This window comes from Triplophysa dalaica, chromosome 24, assembly GCF_015846415.1.
Source record: "Triplophysa dalaica isolate WHDGS20190420 chromosome 24, ASM1584641v1, whole genome shotgun sequence".
NCBI lineage: Eukaryota > Metazoa > Chordata > Actinopteri > Cypriniformes > Nemacheilidae > Triplophysa > Triplophysa dalaica.
In genome coordinates, this window is record NC_079565.1 from 2,742,623 (window position 1) to 2,755,353 (window position 12,731).

General features: G+C 41.7%; 1 protein-coding gene across 1 annotated transcript; it reads right to left on the reverse strand.

Annotated features, from left to right (window-relative positions):
* Window positions 1–458: 458 nt before the first annotated feature.
* sin3aa (SIN3 transcription regulator family member Aa) lies at window positions 459–12,528 on the reverse strand. The gene is given in 22 exon segments (XM_056739655.1): window positions 459–1,938; window positions 2,041–2,236; window positions 2,327–2,421; window positions 2,539–2,631; window positions 2,723–2,896; window positions 3,093–3,262; window positions 3,362–3,947; window positions 4,038–4,221; window positions 4,647–4,885; window positions 4,970–5,086; window positions 5,216–5,426; window positions 5,539–5,657; window positions 5,754–5,843; window positions 7,181–7,192; window positions 7,194–7,337; window positions 7,531–7,683; window positions 7,924–8,163; window positions 8,321–8,606; window positions 8,700–8,806; window positions 8,897–9,076; window positions 9,353–9,562; window positions 12,502–12,528. Coding segments are annotated over 21 exon segments (3,807 nt in total). The 5' UTR covers window positions 9,533–9,562; window positions 12,502–12,528; the 3' UTR covers window positions 459–1,707.
* Between the last annotated feature and the right edge of the window lie 203 nt (window positions 12,529–12,731).

Sequence of the window (12,731 nt, forward strand, 5' to 3'; positions counted from 1 at the left end):
TCAAAGTGTGTGTAGCAAACGAGACAAATCTCCGCTAGCTAACACATCCCACAATGCTTAAAAAACTATTGTTTATTAACAATTTGTGAAATTATTTTACCTCAGTAAATTTGAATCAACTGAGACTCCAATTGTCAACTGTCTCCGGCTCTTGTGGACTTCGAGGTTCACCGTAACTTCTGCTCGAGATCAACCAATGCAAGACGACACCGCCAACTAGTGGCTACACTAGAGAATGCAGCATAAGTTAAGACATTTTTTTTAGGTCAAATAATCATTTTTTTACTTGCAAAATCAATCTAATAATACCTTTTGTGGTGCCACCCTTTGATTATGATCAAAATATAAAAAAAACTGAAGCCAAATGTTTATGCTACAAATGTAATTTTTATTAATTTAAATAATATACAAATAAAGGGTCTATAATGATCCACAGAAAAGACATGCTTTGTGACTCATTTTTAAAATGTGTATATATATTTATATTTAGATTTGTCCAGCAGAAATCTATCCAGAGTCAAGACCGGAACCTCTGACAACAATGAAGACCTTTACATTCATACAGTTGTGTATTTGTGTGTGTGTGTGTTTGCCAGAGCTGAAAACGGTCAGTGATAAAAGTGTACAGAAACAAGATCCATATTAAACATCAAAAATTAAAATGCTTTTTTATCTTATAAAAACTACCATTTCAAAAACAAGAACCTGGATACATTTATATTTTTGAAAAGTAACATTTTCCTAATAAAAAACAGTCAAAGGAAAAGCGAAAAACAAAAGGGTAACACACGAAAAAGAAAACACAACACAACCCAACTTCAACAATCGACTCCCTTTGGTAAAAACTGTAATAAACCATCTTGCATTTTCATCGCTTTCCATGTGGGCTCTTGCGACGTTCTCTCAAGACGTCACACTAATGTACTAAACACAACATGCACATCTGGAATAAAAAAGGTCTGGCAATATTTACATTTTATTTACAAAACCGCTGAACTGCTTGTGTGTGTTTGACATGTAAGCTGGTGTACTGTGCAGAGATAAGCGCGATCTCATCTTCATTTAGAGACACAAACCTGCTTTCCGATTCTTGACACACAGGCCCGAGATTTTTATTGCAGTCACATTTTTTATTTTTTGTCTTTATCTTAAATAAAAATGTATTTGTTATACTAATATTACAATGAAATTTTCTTTGAACCTTAGATATTTGTTTTCCTTGAAATGTGGCAGAATAAATCGCTCGTGTTCAAGTTAAGTGCACTTATTCCAAAACTAGAGGAATTGCCACAGATTTTTCTATCCATAAAAAGTCATTTAGGTGAATCTAAACCAACAAGTCTGATTCAGACACGTCGGCTATCAGATTTAGATCTGCTGCCTGCGAATGTGACAGACACTGTCAAATCCAGCAAAAAAACACACTTTCTCCTCAACTGGCGTTTAAATGCTACAGAACACGGATCTGATCTTAATATCAGGTCAGAGGGCAGGTCTGTATTAAGAGCTGTGCTGATTGGTCCGGACCAGGTTTGACTGACAGGTGCCCCGTGTTTTGGCACTTGGGGACGTGTGATTTTTGCAGCTTATAAAAAGGAAAAAACACTGTTAAAAATCTTTAAATGTGTGTTGATGTCACAGGACAAACAAGACAGGTTAGCCTGGCTCCGTCATGTTCCGTGCAAGCCCCGCCCCTGCTATCTGATGTCACTGGCTCTTGTGGCTGCTGCCGTATTTGACCCTGTACTTATTAATACGCTGGAAGTGAAGGATTTCGGGGTCGCAGGTGGTGGAACAGGGAACCAGTCCTTCATGCCCCTCTCCCATCAGCCACTTGCTGGTCTCGGCGGCCATGTCTCTGGTCACGTGCTCCTTCGCCCAGCGTTGGGTCAAGGCGTGAAACCGCTGGTGAAGACGGGTGCTCACTCGCTCATGAGACTGTATAAAAGACATTATTCAAATCATTTCCTTTAGAAAAAGCTGCTATGCAGAAAATATTTTGACAGAGACGTGAATATTATGCAAAGATATCATCATTACCTGATGGGCTCTCTGCAGTGCCGTGCGTCTGTACATGTAATCTTCTGATTTGAAGACGTACACCATCTTGTAGGAGTTCAGTTTGAACATGCACTCCATCCTCATGTTGTCGGAGTTCTCCTTTTTGTCTCCTCCTTTCACCTCCTTCTCCTGAGACTCATGGTCACGCTGACATTTACGAATCTGCCGCAGGTTCCTACAAAAACGGGAATATGCGTCGATAAATACAGCTACAAAAAAGCTAAATTTGTATGCAAATGAGTTCAAGGTCGAAGGCCGCATGTACCTCGGCAGAAACACCGGCTTCTGCGCCAGATGATCTCTCACGTCTGGAGATATGAAATCGGACGACAGGTAACGCATGACGTAATCTGACCAGCACTATAAACACAATGTGAGGGAAACGTCAATGCCCATGTGCACAAACAAAACAAAAAACCTAAAACGTTACCCCAGCGGCCGTACTACACAGATTTGCGTTTCTACTTAATAACTCACTTCGATCTCCATTGGCTCGTCTGAATTCTCCTCCTCGTTGTCCAGGAGCTCCACTGTGAGCTGAATGTTTTCTCTGTTCTTCATAAACATCAACTAGAGGACAAGAAAGAGTTACATAACTTTTAATATGGCAACCTTAACTTTTAAACACTACCCTCGACTCCGCTTTGTTTGAAGGTTGTACCTTAAAACAGTTTTCGTCAGACATGAGTTGTTCGGCTTTGCGCTGGTAAGATGTTTCCGGAGCTGTTCTGCTGCTCTGAGTGAGCAGAGATCCACCTGTGGCCGAGTGGCTGCTCTCATTCAGGTATAGCTCTGTGACCTGAACACAAATCTCATCGCTCACTATGTGCTGAAGCTGGAAAAAGAGAAAAGACAATTTATTTCAATTTTAATATGTAGGCCCAGGTGAGATATTATTGGTTTCAATGAAATGCAAGACAAAATTTACAGGCAACCAGAATGACTGAAATGGGCGGAGCTACCCAACACAACTCGTAATAAGTCTGGTTTTCTTTGCTATTTTTAGGACAAAATAATGTAAAAACCCTGACCTGTCTAACAATGTTCTGGATGAGTTTGTCCATGGTGAACGCGACGTAAGCGTGAATGGTGAACATCTCTCTGAGAGACTCTTCGTACTGAGACGCCTCCATGTTTCCATCCAGCAGATTGCGCAACATCTCCAAAAACGCAGAGTAATAATCATCCACATCCACGTCCACTGAAAGAGAGAGACAGCATTTTTGTAATTCGAACACAACTTCACCCTGGGTTATATTTGCGGCATCTGACATAAATATTACACGTTATTTCAACTCACTGGGCTCCTTCAGACGCAGCTGGACGGCCGTGTTCTCATTTTTATCTCGCTTGAGCCCGAGCACCTCCCGCTCCCATTCGCGCTCCCTCAGGTCATCCTCGAGCAGCCGTTCGGCCTGCATGTAGAGCCGCAGCAGACGTGAACAAAGCGTGTGGTGCAGGCGGAAGAAGATGTACCAGTTATTATTCACGTAGAACAGGTTGTACGGATCATCGCAGGAGCGAAGCCGTTGAGCAGTGGACACGCTGAAAAGCATTTTGGACTTCGTGGGGCTCCCGCTCGCTCCTCTCGTTAGCCCATTGTGCTTCTTGGACGCCCCCTCGTCGAGGTCCATATCTTCTTCGTCGTCTTCCTCCTCCTCCGCGTCCGACAGCACCCCCCGCTGAGAGAAGAGCATGTCGGGGATGAAGTGGTGGACGATTTGCTTGATCTTGTATTTGTCGTCTTTGTTGATGCTGCTCTGCCGTTTCACGTGGTGGATGATCAAAGCTGCGGCGTCTTCCAGGATCTGGCGGTCGTCGTAAGTCAGCGTCAGGTGAGGGCCAGTGGGGGCCGCGGCGTTATCCTCCGAAGCTTGTTCCTGCCGCTGAGCAAACACGAACATTGATTGTTTTGTGAGTAACATCATGACGAATAAAGTCTTGCATTCTTTTCTAAAAGATGAAGTATGTCTCACCTCATCAAAGATGCTCTCGATCTCATTGAGAAGAGTTTTGGAGCGTAGAACCTTAGTGTCGTTCTGTTTGAAGTTTATGCCCTGATGGTCCAGAGATTTCAGGTAATATTTCTCGTTTTGCTCTCTCCAGATCTTGTTAAAACCCCTTTGAGCTTCTCGCCACTCCTCCTCTTTCAGCTTCAGCCTGACAGTGATGGAGACAGAAGAGATGGAATCATAATGATTCAAATGTCATTGTTTCCAAACAAACTGCATTTATTTTTGAGTTACACAAATTTTTTTATTCAACCTCCGGGTTATTATTACCCAAAAATATTTCATAAAAAAAAAAAAACTGGATGCCTAAATATTATTTAAAAAACTTTTTATGAGAATAAACTTTTATAATAATTTCTAAGTTGATTGGGTTAAGTAACTAAAATGTATTGAGACACTATAAATAAAACTAAAATTTATGTTAAAAATAATAAAATGACTAAAGTACATCAAAATCACATGACAAAAATGTCAGAAATTCCATTAAAGTTTAAATGAAAACTAGAAATATAAAAACAAGCTATTTAACATTATTAAATAATTTTGCTAATTTGTTCTTTTATTCTCTCTAACCTCTTCAGCACGATGGGAACCGAAGCGGCTGGGTTCTTCTTCAGCCCGTCGATGATGTCCAATGCTTTGTCTCCATATATCCTCTGTATTGCTTTTCTGTGAATAACCTCAGAGGAGCCGCCCAGAGTGTTGTCCAATCGAAACTTCGCCTGCTCTTCGGCAGACATTCGTGACACCTTCTTCTGGACCGACTCCAGCACACGGATGGTGGCCAGGTTTGTTTCCAGGACCACATCCAGCTGCGGAAAGAAATCAACATGGATTTTATCAAGTACAGCGTTACGTCAATGCTTGAAACCTCAATCGTGAGGGCAGCGTCTCACCTCGAATCGCTCATCCTCACATCTGTACATATGCTCCTCATACTGAGTTTTCTTGGAGCTGACAAATGTTGAATCTTCCGACCAGGACGGGAAGGAAACCCAAGTGTCATTCAGCACCTAAATAAAGGAAATAAAAGAAGAATAGTTTTATTCACTTAAACACTTCACTTTAGAAATCAGGTTCGCACAATATGATATTATTATTTATTACATATTTTGGCTGATTAATAAACAATAGTTTCTCACCTCTTTACAAAGTGGTGTTCTGCCGGTACATTTGGGTAGCTGGTAGCTCTTGGGCAAAGCTCTGTAGCTCGAGCCCAGACGCTTGCATGAGGCGTAGTCGATTTCCATGGCAATGCCCTCTGTTGCTCTCTCTTTGGGGTACGTCTCCAAGTGTGAAATCTCTTTATATCCCAGGAAGTTCTTAAACCAGCTAAACAGCTCTGGAAACTTTCTGTTAAAAAGGTTTGGTAAAATATTTTGAATCAATTAAAGAAGGTCGCTTCTAAACGCATACACCAAACTGTTCATTTAAAAACTTTCAATTGTTAAAGCCATCTTCTCACCCCAGGAATGGAACCACGAGTTGAACCAGCTCAGCGCGTGAAATGATCTCTTGGTTAAAAATGACCAGGCAACGCAGGAAGTTGTCATAGGCCTCCGCGCTGCGCAAGGCTTTCCGCACCTGGAAACACATCAACATCAGTCAATGCGGAATGGCAAGGTCTTTAATATAACACATGATTTAAGATATAGAGAGCATTAATCCACAGAAACTCACCTTGTCAAAGAAGAGGGATTCAGTTCCCCCACCGTGTTTGCCGTCCTCTGCCACAAATGGATCTTTCAGATTAAATAACTTGGGCTTTTTCTGGAAAAATATAAGGACAAACTGGTCTGAGAAATGATATAGGACAGTTCAGGAAAACAAATTAAACAAATGAAGACATTTTTAATCAGTCAGCTGAAAGACATTTATGACTACTGGAGAAGTATTAATCAAACATTTTCTAATATTATATAATGTAACAATGGTAAAAAGCAGAATTCAAGCAATCACAAGCATTTCTAGCCAATGAGCAGGAACGTTCATCCTTATAAACACTTTACATGACTTCCTTAGAGTTTTCTTTAAAGCTACAATCAGTCTCTTTTTCTTCAATTTCTCCATTTTTATGTTCTTTTTATGTGATTTGAACTCAAATGATGTCAAACTGACATTTCCAGCAAAATCATAACCAACCGCTTAAATGAGAAATGACTACAATTCATTATTATAAAGTCACCATTGTGATTTTAGGGTAGAACTATTTTAAACACTTATTTTTATGAATTTGCCCAACTGGAGGAGGATTCACGAAACTTTCTTAAGAAGGGTTGGGTATCGAAAACCGGAATCGATTGAGAATCAGAATCTTGAATCTATAATTTCAATTTCACTTATCAATTCCTGTGTTCATATTTTCAGAAATGTGCATGTTAATTTGTGGTAAAGCACAGGCGCCACAAATTGACCATAGTTTCATTATATTAACTACAATTTAACCATGATGTAATTAAGCTATGGTAATACAAATTGTAATAAATCAGACAAAACATGGTTTCTAAGTGTATATATACACAAAACCCGCCAATAAGCAGGCTAAAGGGTCATACATGTTGATATCTAAATGATTTACTTCAACTGTGGAATTTAAACTGGAAATCGATATGCAGAATCGAATCGAAATCGATAAAATTTAAGCGATACCCAACCCTATTCTTAAGAAGAAAATTCTTCTGAACTGACACATTTGATCTTAGATTCGTATTTAAGAAAAAAGTAAGAATTGTTTTGTTTTCCCCCAAAAACTTCTTAAGACCGTTCTTAGTTTTTTTCCTCAAGATTGAATGAAATTTGTTTTACGAACAGTTTCATGAACACATTAAATTGTTTTTTTTAATAAAATTAAATAAAATTAACTTTCCAGAGCTTGGAAATGATCATTTTGCATATTTTTAAACTAAAATTTATGAATTTATGAACTTTCCAGAGCTTGAAAATTATCATTTTGGAATATTTCTAAACTAAAATTTTAGAATTCTCCAGAGTTTGAAAATGATAATTTTGGCATAATTTTGGCAATAATTCCAGAGCTAGGAAATGATCATTTTAAGATTCCCTGACATTTCCAGTTGTTGCACAGTACGCTTATGATGGTCCTGTACCTTCACAGGCGGGGGTGACGGCTGTAGATGAGTGTCTGCGTATCTGGCAGCCGTTCTGATTGGGCCTCTGTTTGTTATTGAGCTGCGGTTTCTTAACGGTTCCACCGTGATCGTTGTGCACAGCTTCGGCCTTTTCTGCCGCAGTCTTGCTCAACAGCTGGAAAAAGGGGAGACGTTGGTCAAAAAGTCATGTTGCATCACTTTTTCACTGCATATGACCTGACCACCACCAACTCACAGTTGGTGCGGTTTCAGAATTTTCAAGTTTTGGATTAAAAGATCCTCAAACTAGAATGGTGCTTGGGAAAAGGGGGCGGAGTCCAAGGAGGCGGGGCCACAGTATAACTCACCACAGAGCTGTTGGCGTCAGGCAGAAACTGGCCGAACTCTGAGAGCAGATCTTCCTGGTTCTTGAAGAGCTGAGCAACCTGGGCGTAAACCTCCTGCTCGGTCAATGCTGGTGTGTAGCTGCTGCCAGCTTCTTTAGCATTGCGCTGTTCCTTCTGTTTAACAAACCGCCGCATAAACGGATTATAAGCAACTTTATTATCGTGCCTGTAACACACATCTTATGACTTCATTGCAGTAAATGGTGTTTATCCATTTTGCTGCCAAATCCTCAAGGCCTTACTCCTGATATGCGTTATATAAATAATTTTTAGAAATACTTAATGTACAATGTGAAAAAGTATCACAAACTCTTAATTTTGTACATTTGAAGTGTTTTGGGTGTGAAACCCGACCTGATATGTGTGCAGGATTTCGAGGAAGGATTTGTAGATGTTTGGCTGGCCCTGGAAGCGGTTCTTTATCTTGTTGACGTAGTTGATGGCGTGGTTGAATTCCACAGGCTGGTTGTTCTGCAGTGGAGGGGCAGAGGGGGTGTTGCCGACAGGGGTGTGGGGCTGGAGTGGGGGCGACCGCGGCGACACGTAAGGGGGGATAGAGGGGCTGGGATGACTGCTCGGAGTCAGACCAGGAGACTGCAGCGGTTGGAGAGACGAAGATGGAAAAATCAGTGACCCTGACCGAACTTAACATTAACTCCAGGTACCAAGGGTTTAGAGTGAAAAAAGCATCCTCACAGTCTCCATAAAGTAAACTGAAATAAAACACATCACAACATTTAATTTGTCAAACCTTGCTTTTCGGCGCAGGCTGGGCGGGTGGCGTGGAAACTGTGCTGGTTGGGTTTGCAGGAATCTGGTTCTGTTGCTGCGGAGCCGCTCCTGTCGGGATGTTCTGCACAGTGATGCCATGTGGCGTGATGTGATGGATCTGACCAGGCGTGGTCACGTTAACCAAATCGTTGGTCTGAACTTCAATCTTGTATCCCGGCGGAAGAAACGTGTTGAACCCCATAATGAGATCGGGGTGACCCTTAAAGAGCTGGGACACCCTGCTGATGACACCCGGGGTGTCGATACTGCATAATAAAAGACAGGCGTGTTAAACATTTATATAAGCATTAACTTTAAACAGTAGTTTATATGCATTCAAACCTAACAGAAGAATTCACCTCTGTGATTTGAACTCTTTCATGATGTCCAAAAAGTCATTGTAGACTTGCGGATAATTTCCAAATTGAAGCTTAACCTGGTCCAGGTAAGACAGGGCGTCCTCCACCTGCAGGACAGAGAAAGATGATCCAATTAAGCCATTTCGTACAGTTTGTTTGTCTAACAAATTGTACACACAGAAATTTCCGCTTCTCACCTTCAGTCTCTGAAACTGCTGCTGCCCCTGCGCAGATGCAGAGGGGGCGGGAGGGTGGGCGTGGCCCTGCACTGGAGCGGGAACGTGGGACTGCACCGCTGGACTGTGAAGGTGAGCCCCGCTGTGGACCGCCGGGCTGGGGGTGTGACCATGACCAGAGCTTTGGGTTACTGCGGGCACCTAAAAAAGCAGACACATCATTGTTTCCGACTTCTGTTTTCACTTTCCAACTTTTAATAGTCATTTTTGAATTTTTTTTCCGTTTAATTCCTTTAAAACTTTTAAACATTTTCCATTTACTTTGCTTGAATCTTCCAAACACTTCTTTTGATTTTAGACACTTTGGTCGTCTTTAGTTCTTGCCGACTAGACGTTTTTGAATATTACGGGTTAAAAAAACACAGTGGGAACATAATCCTATGATTTAAAATGCCCCATGATGGTGAGTTTCAGTACCTTGTACCCTTGGGTAACAGGATACTGTATTCCCGGCGTAGGCTGCATGCCGTCAGCCACAGCCTCGTAGACGGCAGGCGCCGGGGCAAGAACCCTGTGCTGGAAGCCCTCGGCGCTGCTGGGAAGCCTGCGCTGTTGTGGGGTGAACACTGCCTCCTGATCCTCTAAACACCTCCTCATGCTGTGTTCATACTCAGAGGGCACAAAGACCTGGAAGAGCCAAGACACAAGAGCTCCTTATGAAAAAACCCACAATGCATCAGTTCAAAACGTTTTTTTTGCATACATTGCACACAGAAATAGCAACATCCTTTTCTTTCATTATTTTTTTACCCTGATGATCAAGACCTGTATATGACTCTTTCTTCAGTAAAACACAAAAGAGATATTTTGACAAAGGTCTCATTGGATTTGCGTTAATACAATGGAAGTAAACGGGGAACAGTGCGGTTACCAACATTCCAGGTGTGTGCAGAATTGCAGTGCGTGTGTCCACTACTCAATGGATGTGTTAAATGCAGAGGTCACGTTTTGATTATGGGTCAACATAGCTGACAAATAGGTCATTTCACTTACATTCTTTAAAACACAACCCAACAATCAACAGGAAGTCTATTTGAAGCTACGGTTATTTATTTTAAATAAACAAGTTTGTACATCAAAGCAGAGCTCTTTATTATAGATCAAAGTTAGACTGGTGTTTTAACAAATAAAGGGTTTAAAAGACAAAAAAAGTATTTAAGAATAATAGTATTATTCACTCCATATTAGGGTGAAATAAAGAATATTATGCATCTAAACAACTATGCTTTCAGGGTAAATTTAAGCTGTTCTTGCAGGACAAATGCGAGAAAAAAGATCGATTCGAAAGACTTTTATTTTTACAACTTCACACATAATAATACGGAAATGATTTCATCTTTACATTCTTACGTACTGACACATAAGTAATGAAAATAACAAAAACTGACACGTGACTCGCGCGCGCGCTCGTGTGTGTGTGTGTATATTTATATATAGAAAGTGGTGTGTCTGTGTATGTGTATAACTTTATGTGAGTGTAAGAGATACGTTATGCGAGTATAACTGCGTGAAGTACACAACTTACGCATAAGTATGTGTATAGTTTGTGTGTGTACGTACGTGTATATAGTGTGAATCGTGTGTGTCCGTCCCACACATGCAGGGAGAAAATGCTAGCTAGCTAACTCGCGACTAAAAGCGGCAAACTTCAGTCAGGAAATCAATCGTTTTTATCAAAGCAATGGTGAAAACTAAGCACGATAGTTTCCGTGTGAGAGAAAACCGACGTATCGACGTATAAAGTAGAAAAACTCGAAATGCGATATAAAGAGACCCGAGACTCACCTGCTTCTTTTACACGAACTCGCCGTACACCGTGAACATTCAAGAGTAGTTAAAAGAGCCGAAACATTAAAACTCTGTACGGAAGGTCTAACACATTTAAAAACAGATTTTAAAATCAACTAACGCAACAAATCCGACTGAAAACAAGCGATGGGAATGGGCGGGGCTTAGACGGTTTTGCGCCCAATCTCCGCCTACCGGGTCTCCGATAGGCTCTTAGCTTATGGGACGCCGACTTGGAAGAGGGTCGTATTTTTATTGAACGTTTAGACTGTCACTCAAAATATACATTATATTTTTTTTAGGGGTGGAGCCAACTCTTTACAAGTTCTCTCCCACACACACACACACTCAGTTTTATATCGACACTATTAAAACAGCCGGTAGGGAGACTAGCTTTTATCAGCACGTGCATCGTGTCGTCTCTGTTTTTCCCGCCGACTCGAACAGGAGTCCCGCTTCATACGACTTAACCCAAATATAACTTGTATATAACTGAACAATCAGTCTCTGTCTTATTTATGTAAAAAATAAGTTTCGCGGCATTACGTCTGGATGCTTTCACAGTAACTTCCTGAACTTCGGCCACACGTGACCATCCAAGGTTACGTCATTCCTTACTCCCCCCTCAGAGTGGTTAACCAATCAAGAGCACGGATTTTACTTATTAAACGCCTTTTACACGATCCTTAACACTGATTGGCGGGGCGCTTTGAGAGCGAGCATACTATGACGTACCCACAGAAAGGCGTTTACTTCGAGAAGTCCCTGCTTCTGATTGGCCAAGCGCTGGGAGAGGGCGTTACACATGACGTACACTCATATCTACGCTCCGCCCACGAGAGGCGGAGCTTAAGCCAGTGCCCGGGATTTCTCGCCCCATCCGTCCGTCCGCAGTCAGTCTGAGCTCAGACGCGCGCGCGAGTGTATGTGTGCACCGCAGCGCTGTTCCGGAACCGCGTTTCGCTCAAAATACGACCAAAACACAACAATGCCCGAACCGCGACTACTTACGCAAACAGAACAAACGAGTTTGCACCGATATTGGCGCAGAGTGCCCCAAATATACATGATGTTTAGAGAGCGCTAAAACACGACAGCGAACAAAAGACTGGCATTTAAACACCATCAAATGCGTTTATTAGACCCAGATCTCGCGGACGCGTGTTTTCTGGATCAAGCCAGAACACACGAACATGACACCACTGATCCAGAGCTCGAACACACACGCCTCTATCATGTTGTCCTTTAGTAATCAGACCCAAAGTCAAAATGGGAACTAAAAATCGGGTGGCGTAAACATGGACTCTGTATATGTGATCGTGCGATGTTGTGAAAGGAGAGATCAGATCACGCATTTTTACAGAAACACGCTGCCTGATCTAATATGCTTTGTTTACTGACTGAAGGGGAAAATGTCTAACCGTGTATGAGCAGATCTTCCCTCCCCCTCTGAACACCAGACACACAACTACAGATCTAAACACTGCCTTCGGATTAAAAACAAGTTATAAAAGACCTCACGGAAACATCGGACACACACGGACGACTTTGTGCGTCTTAAGACGCGGATAGATTTTTCTTTGGGGCTTTAGTTGGCCAAAGCTTTGCCCCTTTTTCTCTCAGTAATGTACCATGATCGAACAAACAGCCCCGATTAACACATTTTAATCTACTGAACGATCGAGCCCTGCAGAAAGCATTCAAACACCGACGGAAATACATATTCGATCAAACCGAGATCAGATAAATTTGTTTTCTTTTGCACAGCTGGTACATACCTGCGAAAAAGAGCCTCGCACTCCGGATTCGTGTTTGGAACAAATAGTTGGGAACGCCCCCCTCTCTTCCCATTGGTCTACGCGGCAGTTTGCGTCAGCGTCATTTGAATACGACCCGCCAAATCCTCAGGAATAAAGATGTGCTCGCAGCCTTAAACACCTGTGTTGGACTTAACGTTGCTTCTGCTATTCTTTTTCTTTTAAGTTTTCTTAATATTTTACTCTGATTT